The following is a 12,988-nucleotide window of genomic DNA, read 5'->3' as shown; positions in this document are numbered from 1 at the left end:
TGTCTTGCATTGAGTCGTCTATAATTATGTGATCATTGAATGCATGTATTGATGTGGATGCGATGTACGTTTGAAATATGTGAGATGATTGTTGGTTAATATTATTGACGTGATTATACCAAGTGTGATGAATTCTTAAATTGTGTTTTAATTCATTGTGCCTTATTATGCTATTTCATGATTATTTGAATTCTCACCCTTTCTGTTTGAATGTTACCTTTACATGGGTATCGTGCAGATACTACAGAGTAGTATTATTGAAGTAAGAGGACGGTAGCTCGCTCAAGAATAGCTGGAGAGTTTCCGTATTTAGTTTGAAATTAGGTAATGAGTCAATGCTCTGGTCATGTAACACTGGGTAGATTAGTGGTATTGAACTCATATCTTATTTTGATATGCTTTATGTCATTAATTGTGTTATTTTATTTGAAGTGATTATTGAGAGATGATCATGGTATGGGACATGGATCATATTATGAAATACATGAGTATTCTTTATTTTCTGCTGCGAACGCATATTGCTTGAATACTCATGAGGAGTGAAAGGTGTTACTTCAAATGGCCAGGAGTATTGTTGGTTTTTGAAAGTTTTAAGTTTCGAAAACGTCGTTGTGACGCCCCTTTCTTTATATGCGTGCTTATTTACTCTGATTATATGCTAAATAATTTGGGGTAGAAAAAGGGGTGTTACACCTGCAGCACGAGGAACACGATTTTTTCACTATAGAACCTCCAATCCTTCCCCAATTCAGCCCCAACCTTCCTCAAATGTCCAAAAAATTATGTCACAAGTTATAACATCAGTAGGACATGTTAAACCGTAGAATCACACCATTTAATTCATTCAATTTCATCAATTCATGTTTATGATCATGCTTTCAACAACTACAACAATGGCACACAAGCATACACACAAAAACAAAACCATATGTACACAAATCCAGCTACAAAATATATATGAATGCACCTTTAATCATCAAATTCTAGAAAAACATACAACAACAACAATTCATAATCAATTCATACAATCCCTAAAGAGAGTATGAACTTGTCTTCTCTACCCTTTCATGTTATACACCCATAGAGAAATCCCTTTCTCCCCCTTACCTTAGTTTTCTTGTAAAAATTCAGAATTGCTCAAGGTTCTTCTTCCCTCTTTAAGCCCTAGCCTAAACTTGTGTTTTTTTCTCCCAAAAATCTATTTTCACGTACTCCTTTTTCTCGAAAGCTCTACTAATCACTATTTATCCCTAACCTAATTTTTAATCTTTTAAAAATAACAGTAAGGCCCAACTTATGTTACAACTTTCATCACTCCCCTCATATTCTCTACTTCCTACTTTCTATCCAAAATCTCTATTTCTAATTTATTTTAATTAATTAATAAAAATAACTATAATTCTAATTATTTTAATTATTTCAATTCTACTAATGCTTTTACCGTCTCACAACGCTCTCACTATACCCCAACAATGCCCCACATGCACATACAAATCACCATACATATTTAATTAGAAGCATGTCAAATACCAATTAATTAAATAAAATACAAAATATTTGATTTAATTAATTAATTAAATTCTGGTGTGTTACAACTCTCCTCCACTTAGAGAATTTTCGCCCTCGAAAATTACCTAAAGGAAATAGAGTCAGATACGACTCTTTCATATGACTCTCCAACTCCCGCGTTATGCTTCCATCGGCAGGTCCTCCCTATACCACCTTCACTAGTGCAATATCCTTATTTCTCAAGTGTTTCACTTCACGATCCTCTATCCTTAAGGGAGATGCCTCAATGGTTAAGTTCTCTTTATCTTGCACATCGCCCACTTAAATCACATGAGACAAATCAAGAATATACTTCCTCGGCTAAGACATGTGAAATACATCATGAAGATTCGAAAGAAGATAGGTTTGTGGGGAGGAGGAGCAACATATGGTGCTTTCTCAACCTCTTCAACAATCTCTTTTTCAAATGGTGTTGCCACACTCTCTTCAACCTCTTTTTCTCTCTCACTAGAACTATCCACTTGCTTACCACTATGAGTTATCGAAGAATTTAAATGTCCCTTGGGGTTTTGCTCGGGTTGCCCTAGAAATGATCCGGAAGAGACAGAGGTAGAAGCTTCTTGATAGCTTAGAGGCTCACAATTACCCAAAAAGCAAAAGAGGTTAATGTCGTTTCTGTTTTTGGTTACCTTATAAAGCTCTTCAATACTCCTTAGTCATGGTGTCCTCTCACTTGAGCTTGTTTCATCCAACCTTGGTGTCTGTGAGGTTGGTGGTGTAGTATGTTCCTCTATCACTGGTTGTTCCATTTCTTCTTCTTCTTCAAGTAAGGAAGAAAATTGTACCCGTCTTCTTGAAAACTCTAATCCCAACAATCTTCTTCTTCGAAGTCCACGTCACGGTTTATGACGATATTTCCACTATTTGGATTATAGAGCATGTACCCTTTGGAGCTTGAGTCGTAACCCACAAATATATACTTCTCACTTTTATCATCAAGCTTTATTCTCCTTTAATCTAGAACATGGATATAGACAATGCTTCCAAACACTTTGAGGTGAAAGATCCCAGGCTTCCTTCCACTCCATGCTTCTTGTGGTGTCTTCTCATGCACGCTTCTTGTTGGGGAACAATTTGTCAGGTAAACCGCACATGTCACTGCTTTGACCCAAAACTCTTTCGGAATCTTCTTGCTCTTAAGCATGCTTCACACCATGTTAAGTATGGTCCGGTTCTTTCTCTCTGCAACTCCATTTTGTTGTGGTGATCCTGGCACTGTTAGTGGGCGGCGGATTCCATGGTCTTCACAATATTTATGGAACTCATTTTAAATGGACTCTCCTCCTCGGTCAGATCCCATGGCCTTAATGGAAAGACAACTTTCTTTCTTCACAAGGACTTTGAACTTCTTAAAGTTTTCAAACACTTTTGACTTCTCCTTCAAGAAATAAACCCATGGTTTTCTAGAATAATCATAAATAGAGCGGATAAAGTATTTACTCTTACCAAAAGAGTTTGGATTGATTGGTCCACAGACATCGGCGTGTATGAGCTCTAGCGGTTTTGTCGCTTTTGACGTTGATTCCTTTGGAAAGCTTTCCCGAAATTGCTTCCAAATTAGAGATCCTTCACATAGTTGGTCTGGGTGGTTTATACTAGGAAATCCTCTCACCATCTCCTTCTTTGACAAACATTTTAGATTGTCGAAGTTGAGATGTCTGAATCGTAGATGCCATAGCCACGAAGAGTCGGCATAGAAAGTCTTGAGACACTTTGCAACATCATTTTGAATGTTCAAGAGGAACATTCTATTCTTTGACATAGGCACCTTAGAAATCAAAAGTTATGTCTACAATCTCTTAAGAAAAGACTATGTTCTTTCAAGTGGATGTCATAACCTCTCTCTAATAATTGTCCCAAGCTCAAAATATTATTCTTCTTGTTAGGAACATAGTAGACATTGGATATGAGTTGATGACTCTCATTCTTCAAGCGTATAAGAATTTTACCTTTGCCTTTGACCGGTATCTTTGAGTCATTTCCAAATGAGACATTTCTAGTTGTCCCTTCATTGATCTCTACGAACATGCTTCGATTGCTGCACATGTGATTGCTTGCGCCGATGTCGAGGTACCATTTGTTTCTTTTCTCTTCAACTTGGTTTTGGCACGCGAGCAACAAAGTTTCTTCTTCTCCACCTTTTTCTTCAACAAAGTTAGTTTTCTCCACGACATTCTTCGAGAATCTACACTCAGATGCATAGTGATCGATCTTGTTGCAGTTAAAACACTTGATTTGTGATTTATCACAATCGACCAAGATTTTCCTCTTCCATAACCTTTTGTTACTTGTGGATTCCAACTTCTTTATACATTGTTAGAGTAGTTGTTGTAACCACCTCTTCCTTCTCCTCCGTGTTCTTGTCCATGCCCACGATCTTGCTCACGACCTCGGCCTCTTTGGCTCTTGTAATTCGCATACTTTGTTTCCTTTATGTTGAGTTGTGGTAGTTGCTTCATAGCCTCCTTTTGTTTAATTTTTCTCTTTTGTTTTTCTCTGTATGCTTGTAAGGAATCCATGAGTTGCTCAATAGTCATGGTCTTTAAATCCCTGTTTTCTTCAATGTTGGTAACGATGAAGTCAAAACTTGGATTTAAAGTGCGAAGTATTTTCTCCATGACTTTCACCTCATCAACATCTTCGTCATTTCTTTTAAGTTGATTGACTATGACCAATATTCGAGAAAAATAATCAGAAATTGATTCAGACTCTTCCGTAAATAAACATTCAAAATCACCTCTAAGAGTTTGAAGACGAATATTTTTCACCTGTTCTACTCCTTTATTTCAAGTTTGAAGTTTGTGCCATGCTTCTTTGGCCGTTGTTGTGCTGAAGATCTTCTCAAATGTATCTTCATCCACTGATTGATAAATGAGGAAGAGAACTTTCTTGTCTCTTTTTCTTGACTCCTTCAATGTCTCCTTTATACCCAGGCTTAGCGAGACTTCATCTTTCTCCTTGAAGTCTTTCTTGACGAAATCCCACACATCTTGAGCTTCTAGTAACGCCTTCATCTTGATACTCCAATTGTCATAGTTGTTCTTTGTGAGCATTGACATTTGGAATGGGAAACCTCCATTCGCCTTTTGTTGAGGACCTTAAAATTTTGATGCCATTTTGTTGGAAATAAATCCTTTTTGTATTTAGGAAAAGTGTGTGGGAATATTAGAGGTTTGAATAGAAATTTGATAGGTAGGGGAATTTTTTATGGAAGATAGAACTTTGTAATTTTGTTTGATGTAAAAGTGTATGATTACATCTCCATTTATAGTACTCTAAGGAGAACTCTAGACACACTAATTTTAGAGAGTTCTCAACTCTAGACATTCAAAGAATATTCTAGAAAATATTATAACCCTAAGAAATATCTAAACATTCCAAATACTACCAGAGTTTTTTAAAAACATTACCCAAAATAAACTAAGTCCAAAAATCAAATAATAAGATTAGACCCAAATCAAATTTAATATTTCAACATGTCTAGAAATAAATAAATAACCAAAATTAAGAGGAAATTTATGTGGGATGGAGTAATTGAAAACGAAAACATGTCTTCTGTTAGTTGGTAAGAGTGTAAGACATTTGTAAGTCCAAAGAAGAGGGCGGAGATAAAAAATGTGGAGGCTTTTAATTTGTCATTGTTATGCAAATGGAGGTGAGGTTCTAGCCGACAGGGAAGCAATATGGAGAGGAATTTTAGAGCATAGATACGAGATGTTGGAAGCCAATTTATTGGGTGGTAGGGAGCATTGGGGTATATAGGAGAGCATCACTCTGGTGATTGGATATCAGATTATGATGTATGCAGGAGGGAACTATCAATGATTAGTTACTAGATGGTATTTCATGCAAGTTAGGCACATGTGACAAAATTCTCTTCTATAAATTCAAGTGAGTTGGCACCGAACCAGTAATGGAAACCTATCCATTTTTATTTAATTTGACTTCTAAACCAAATGGGTCTGTGAATGAAATGAGATCATATAAAGAGAAAAAAATGGTGTTGGAATTTCCAAATATCAGATGGTAGGAGTCATGCAGAGGTACATTTTTCAGATTGAGGAGTTGCGTACATTCTTGAGTGAATATGAAATGAGAAGATACTCCTTGTATTCTAGCTCTTAAATATAAAAATCCTTTTGCTGTTAATAAAGAGACTAGACTATATACTTAAGTGTGTTGGAATTCAACTCGAAGGTATTAGTCTCTGATCAGTTAGAAATATAAAAAATCATTCATATACTCAATAGTTTAAAGTCTTGATATAATATCAGAGAATCTCTTACTAGTTCTAATGTTTAGCTTATTCATGCTCAGATATTCTACAACAAAGTGCATCAGAAAAGTATTAGAAGTAATTCATATTTATTAGTTGTACTATTTTCTTAGCCCCTAAGTTTGTTAGAGGGTATTTTAGTATTTTATCCTATTCTAGTAACCCTAGTTTTAGCTTATAAATAGGATGGCAATCATTGTAACTTTTATCATGTTTTGTAGCCGTCATTATCTTAATAGAATATTTCCGTTCATCATTCATTCTACCTTTGCACCAACAATTGGTATCTAGAGCTCCGGTTCGGATTCATTAGGGAAACACGAGTGAACGTGAGGTCTTGTGTGTTTGATTTTGATTCTTAGATTCGTGTCGAATCTTGAACAAAATCAGATCAGAATTTTAATTATGTGGGTTGGGAAACACTGTGAGAAATCTGAGTGTACTGTGCAAGGTAGAAAGATGAACGGAAACGGCAACATGAACACCAAACTTCCAGTATTTGACGGTAAAAACTGGAATCGTTGGATGATCCAAATGCGTGTACTGTTCGGTGCTCAAGATGTTCTAGATCTTGTCACTGATGGTTATGTTCCGGTAGCAGCAGATGCGACGGATGAACAGAAAAACGCGCAGAAGGAAGTAAGGAAGAAGGATCAGAAAGCATTGTTCTTCATTCATCAATGTGTTGATGTAAATGTGTTTGAGAAGATTGCAGATTCAACGACAGCAAAGGCTGCGTGGGACACACTAGTTAGATGTTATGGTGGTGACGCATCAGTGAAGAAGGTGAAGCTTCAGTCCTTGAGAAAGCAATATGAGAATCTCAACATGAAGAATAATGAGAAAGTTTCTGAATACATCTCCAGAGTGATTCTGATCACTAATGAGATGAAAGCGTGTGGAGAAACTCTTTCTGAAGAAACAATCATGGAGAAGGTATTGAGATCCCTTACCTCTCAATTTGATTACATTGTGGTAGCAATAGAACATTCCAAATATATGAGCACCATGAGAATTGAAGAGCTGCAGAGCAGTCTAGAAGCGCAAGAGTTGCGTTTGACTGAGAGAACTTCTGAAAGGGAAGTAGAGCAGCAGGCTCTGAAAGTAACTTCTGATAGGAGGTATCAGAAGCAGTCAGAAGCCAGGAGAAGATCTGATGGTGGTCAGAAGTCAGAAAGCTCAATCTCTGATAGACAAAAGAATGCTCAGAAGGGAAAAGAGAAGTATGACAAGAAGAAGATCCAATGTTACTGTTGTAAGAAGTTTGGTCACTTTGCTAGAGACTGTTGGTCAAACAAGGAGAGAAAATCAGAAGAAGCAAATATAGCCAGAAGTTCTGATGACGAATCTGTGCTATTGATGGCCTCTGAATCTGATGATATGGATCTGATAGACTGGTGGTATATGGACATTGGCTGTTCGAATCATCTTACTGGAAACAAGAAATGGCTGGTTGACTTTGACTCTGAAAAGAGGACAAAGATCAGATGTGCTGATGAGAAATATCTTAATGCAGAAGGTATGGGAAATGTCAGAGTGATTCTGAACAATGGGAAAACAACATTGATTCAGAACGTGTGGTATGTACCTGGCATCAGAAGCAATCTGATGAGTGTGGGACAATTAATTGAGAAAGGTTTTTCAGTTACCATGAAGGACAATCTTCTAAAGTTGTATGACTGCAATCAGAAGTTGATTATGGAGTCAGAACAGGGAAGGAATAGAACATTCAAGGTGAATGTCAGAACTGCAGACTCGGAATGTCTTAGTGCAACAAGTGCTGAGAAGGAGAGTGAGTTGTGGCACAGAAGATTTGGTCATTTGAATTTCAGAAGCTTAAAACATCTGAATTCAAAGAAGTTGGTACATGGAATTCCTGCAATTAAGAAGCCTGAAAAGTCATGCAAAGTTTGCATGGAAGGAAAACAACCACGATTGCCATTTGCGTCAGAAACTGCTCCAAGAGCAAAACATGCCTTGGGAGTTGTACATTCTGATGTGTGTGGTCCATTTCCAGTAGCATCGAATGGAGGGAATAAATACTTTGTGTTATTTGTTGATGAATTCACAAGAATGACATGGGTATCCCTTATTAAGTTTAAACACGAGGTGTTTGATGAATTCAAGAAGTTCAGAATGAAGGATGAGAATCAGAGTGGTCAGAAGTTGAAGATTCTTAGAACTGACGGTGGAGGTGAGTATAACTCCAAAGAGTTCCAGAAGTTCTGTGAGGAGAATGGAATTGAGCACGAGGTTACTGCTCCTTATACCCCTCAACACAATGGTCTTGCTGAAAGAAGAAACCGCACCTTGCTTGATATGGTGAGAAACATGCTAAAGGAGAAGAAACTTCCTCAGAAGCTCTGGGGAGAAGCTGTTGCCACTGCAACGTATGTACTCAACCGATGTCCTACGAAGAAGTTGAAGGAAATAGTTCCAATACAGAAGTGGACTGGAGATAAGCAAAGTGTTAGTCATCTGAAGGTGTTTGGTTCTGTTTGCTATAAACATGTTCCAGAAGCCAGAAGACAGAAGCTGGATGATAGAAGCAAATTGATGATTCTGATAGGGTACCACAGTACAGGTGCATACAAGCTCTATTGTCCAGAAACCAACAAAATTGAATTCAGCAGAGATGTGATTGTGAAGGAATCAGAATTTTGGAATTGGGATAAGTCTCAATCTGATTCTGATGTTAGAACTTCTGAAGAAAGGTCAGAGTTAAGAATTTCTGAAGTTGGAGTAAACTCTGACGTTGATTCTGATTCTGATAGTGATTCTGACTCTGGAGAAGACTCAGAAGATGAAGGTGACTCTGATGATCCAGACTCTGATGACCCAGACTCTGATGGTAATCCAGATTCTGATGGCAATTCAGACTCTGGAAATATGCCAGACCCTGAAGATGGTCAAAGCTCTGGAGGAAGTCAACCATCTGAAGCTAGAAACTCTGAAGCTCAAGACTCTGAACAAGTTCAGAGACCACAAAGAATCAGAAACATCCCCAGAAGATATGCAGAATTTGACATGCTGCAAGACACTGAAGTAGACTCTGAAGGAGAAGTTATTCAATGTGCCATGTTAGTAGACTCTGAACCCATAAGTACAGAAGAGGCTCTTAAGCAGAAGCTCTGACTGAAGGCCATGAAAGAAGAACTTGATGCTATAGAGAGAAACACGACTTGGAAGCTGACAGAACTTCCAAAAGACAAGAAAGCCATCAGCGTCAAATGGGTTTTCAAGCAGAAGTTAAAGCCAGATGGTTCAATTGGCAAACATAAAACAAGGTTGGTAGCCAGAGGATTCCTACAGAAACCTGGGCTGAATTACTCTGAAGTGTTTTCACCTGTAGCAAGACATGAAACAATCAGAATGGTGATTGCAATAGCTGCTAACAGGAATTGGCCTCTGATGCATTTAGATGTAAAATCTGCATTTCTGAATGGTCCATTAGAAGAAGAAATTTACGTGTCACAACCTCCTGGATTTGTGAAAAAGAATCAGGAAGGGATGGTGTACAGATTATACAAAGCTCTATATGGATTGAAACAAGCGCCCAGAGCTTGGAATCAGAAGATAGATTCATTTTTCAAGAAGCAAGGCTTTCAGAAATGTGAGATGGAGTACGGTGTCTATGTTCAGCATACTTCTGAAGGAAATATGACTCTGGTATGTTTATATGTTGATGATATACTGCTGACTGGAAGTTCTGAACAAGAGATAGCCAAGTTCAAGAAAGTTCTGATGAATGAATTCGAAATGACTGATCTAGGCAAAATGACATACTTTCTAGGGATGGAGTTCAGATACTCTGAGAAAGATATTATTTTGCATCAGCTCAAGTATGAATTAGAACTTCTGAAGAGATTTAATCTGAAGAATTGTAAGATTGCTGTCACACCTTCTGATACAAATCAGAAACTGGATTCTGACTTTGATGGAAAGGATGTGGACGCTACAACCTTCAAACAGTTGGTTGGTTCTCTGAGGTATTTGTGCAATACCAGACCTGATATTTGCTATTCAGTTGGGATGGTTAGTAGGTTCATGAGTAAACCTAAGTGGTCCCATTACCAAACTGCTGTCAGAATTCTGAGGTATATCAAGGGAACTCTGAAGTATGGAGTATTATTTCCTTCTGGAAGAAAGGATGAGTCAAAACTTTTGAGTTATTCAGATTCTGATTGGTGTGGAGACAGAGTTGACAGAAGAAGTACGTCTGGGTACTTATTCAAATTTCTGGGAGGTCCCATTTCTTGGTGTTCCAAGAAGCAACCTGTTGTGGCGTTGTCAACTTGTGAAGTTGAATACATTGCAGGTGCTGTTACTGCATGCCAAGTTGTGTGGATTCTGAATCTATTGCAGGATCTGAAGATTAAAGTAAACAAACCTCTAAAGCTGATGATTGACAACAAGTCTGCAATCAATCTTGCCAGAAACCCAGTGTTGCATGGGAGAAGCAAGCACATTGAGACCAAATATCATTTTCTGAGACATCAAGTTCAGAGGGGAGTGTTAGAAGTTGTACACTGCAGCACTCAGAAACAGTTGGCAGATGTTCTGACGAAAGCTATCAAGACTGATCAATTTCTCAGATTAAGGGATGAAATTGGTGTTACAAGTTTTGATGAAATATGAATTAAGGGATGGTATTAGAAGTAATTCATATTTATTAGTTGTACTATTTTCTTAGCCCCTAAGTTTGTTAGAGGGTATTTTAGTATTTTATCCTATTCTAGTAACCCTAGTTTTAGCTTATAAATAGGATGACAATCATTGTAACTTTTATCATGTTTTGTAACCGTCATTCTCTTAATAGAATATTTCCGTTCATCATTCATTCTACCTTTGCACCAACAAAAAGATGTCTTTCACAAGCTTCACCGGTACATATATATGCCAATACACAAATGTTACTGGTGATGATTACCCCACCCCTAAAAATATACTAGTTCCATGGACTGTAGTTTGAAAAGTTGGTGCCAATAAAATGATCACGAAAAGGCTCCCCAAAGGGAGATGACAGAGGAACTAATGCCTCGCCAAAGGGAGATAGCAGAGGAGGAGCGAACGGCTCGCCAAAGGAAGACAGCGGAGGAGGAGCTAACGCCTCGCCAAAGGAAGATGGTGGGGAAGGAAGTAAAGGGTCGCCAAAGGGAGATTGTGGAGGAGGAACTAGAGGCGGCTGCGGCGGTGTGTAGAGTTCTTGCTGGGATTGAGAGACTGGTTCACCAAAAGATAAATCAGCCATTGCTGTATTCATTTCATGAATTTGCATCTCAAGGATATTTGCTTGATCCTTCATCAATTTAATGACAGCTGTAAGCACAAGAGTTTTATAATATATCAATTATAATATTTACGCACTAATTTTATAAAAATAATCTGAAATTAATGCTTTAAATTTAGGAAAGTGATTAGGGCAAAAGTACCTCTTTGCTTTTCTTGATGCTGTAAAGTAGACTGTATCAGGTCTTTGATCCTCTTGTGCTCAGCAGCTAATTGCATAGCTTCATTCTGCATCACATGAGATATTAATACTTTTAACTAGCCCTAGATATATTTACGAACTATATTTACTTTCTGCTTAATTAAATTATTTCCATGTTTTATTTTTGGTAACATTTTCTAAAATCAAAGTACTACTATAGCCATATTATAAGCTTTCTAATATGTAAGTCTTGAAAAAAGAATTTAAAATTAAATTTTTACCATCGCGGTCAAGCGCTCAGCAGTTACGTTATCAGCTTTAATTTTAAGTAACTCAACTCTTTTTTTCAACTCTTTTTCATATTTCCTTTTCTTCTCCTTGGATTTTTGAGCAGAAACCCTATTAGCAATGATCCTACAAGATCCAAACATTAACATCACATAATTTGGTTACGGTCTTGTTAAATTAAATCACAATTGAAACAAAAAGAAGAAAACAATCAAATGTTCTTGCATGCAAAATTACTAACTTGATTCAAAATCTTTGCAAAAATTCAATTTTTGTACTATCAAACCCAAACACTTATAATGAATAGACTATTAATGGATAGAAAAATTAGATCAATCTTTTTAGCTTAAAATTTTGTTAAAAATTGATTCACAAAAATATTAAAATAATTACAAATAAATAAAATATAATAAAAAATAATAATATATTTTTGTTAAACCTCTGTGCTTTTTTGGGATCAGAAATTTCAAGTTCCGCAAGCTCTTCTGGGGGTATAACCGTCCTCTTCTTATAAGACGATGGTGCTGAGGACCCGCTGCCAAGACAAACAGGGTGGCCTAATACAGTCTCGCCACCGTGGTTTCTGCCATATGCAGCTAGGGCACTGTTAGTTTTTATCAAATTGACATTATCAGATACCTCAGAGAAGCTCTGAAACTGTGGCGGCTGTGCAGGTGCAGGAACCGGATCAATAGGCATCCCACCTGTTACCGGCTGCTGTGAAGAAAGCGGTAATGGAATGTCAAAGAGGTTGAAGTCGAACTCACTAAGATCACGCTGAAGCAAGTTATCCAACATTTCGTCCAACTCCATGGTGTCAGCACAAATGGAAGTGTGGTGGTGGTTCTCCGCCGTAGCAGGAGTAGTTCCGATGAAGCTCGGATCCATTTCCTTGCTTGTGATTTGGTTTAAGTTGAGTGCTTATAAAAAATGAACTTGGTTTAAAATGAATTTGCACTTACAGTCAAATTTAAAAAGGACGTTTGACTAGAATGGCGACAAATTAATTTATCTTGCAAACACTAAATTTTGTTTGTATCTTTCAGGTTTTCAGTAATACGAGGGAAGGATAGGTTTCGTTCATCAACATTTCAGGCTTTTATTTTGGTAAGAAACATAATGTTCATATTCCCGGCCTTTATTAAACTTCTCAATCAATGTAGTTTGTTTATCCCTACGACGTAGACTTAACCGGTAAGGAGTTTGTTCACTCCTGTATAATTTATCTTCTTTTATTTATTAAAAAAATATTTTTTCAAATTTTACTCTGGTAAAGGAAGAAAAATGGAAGCGTAATTGATGTTTATATTTTACATATAAATTTAGTTAAAATTATATATATATATATATATATATATATATATATATATATATATATATATAATTTTTAAAATGTTCTGAACATTTATTGATATTAATTAATA

General features: G+C 36.9%; 1 protein-coding gene across 1 annotated transcript; it reads right to left on the bottom strand.

Moving 5' to 3' along the window:
• Nucleotides 1-10,710: 10,710 nt before the first annotated feature.
• LOC127097597 (transcription factor VIP1) lies at nucleotides 10,711-12,489 on the bottom strand. Its single transcript, XM_051036099.1, has 4 exons — nucleotides 12,004-12,489; nucleotides 11,558-11,690; nucleotides 11,278-11,362; nucleotides 10,711-11,164 (listed from the first exon to the last, which is right to left on the bottom strand). Exons 1-4 carry the CDS (start codon nucleotides 12,450-12,452, stop codon nucleotides 10,794-10,796), a joined length of 1,038 nt encoding a protein of 345 aa, XP_050892056.1. The 5' UTR covers nucleotides 12,453-12,489; the 3' UTR covers nucleotides 10,711-10,793.
• Nucleotides 12,490-12,988: the final 499 nt, after the last annotated feature.

The sequence above is a fragment of the Lathyrus oleraceus genome, chromosome 6 (genome assembly GCF_024323335.1).
Source record: "Lathyrus oleraceus cultivar Zhongwan6 chromosome 6, CAAS_Psat_ZW6_1.0, whole genome shotgun sequence".
NCBI classification, from domain to species: Eukaryota; Viridiplantae; Streptophyta; class Magnoliopsida; order Fabales; family Fabaceae; genus Lathyrus; species Lathyrus oleraceus.
The sequence above is the reverse complement of the archived record's forward strand: the minus strand, read 5'-3'. Positions and strand labels throughout refer to the sequence as shown.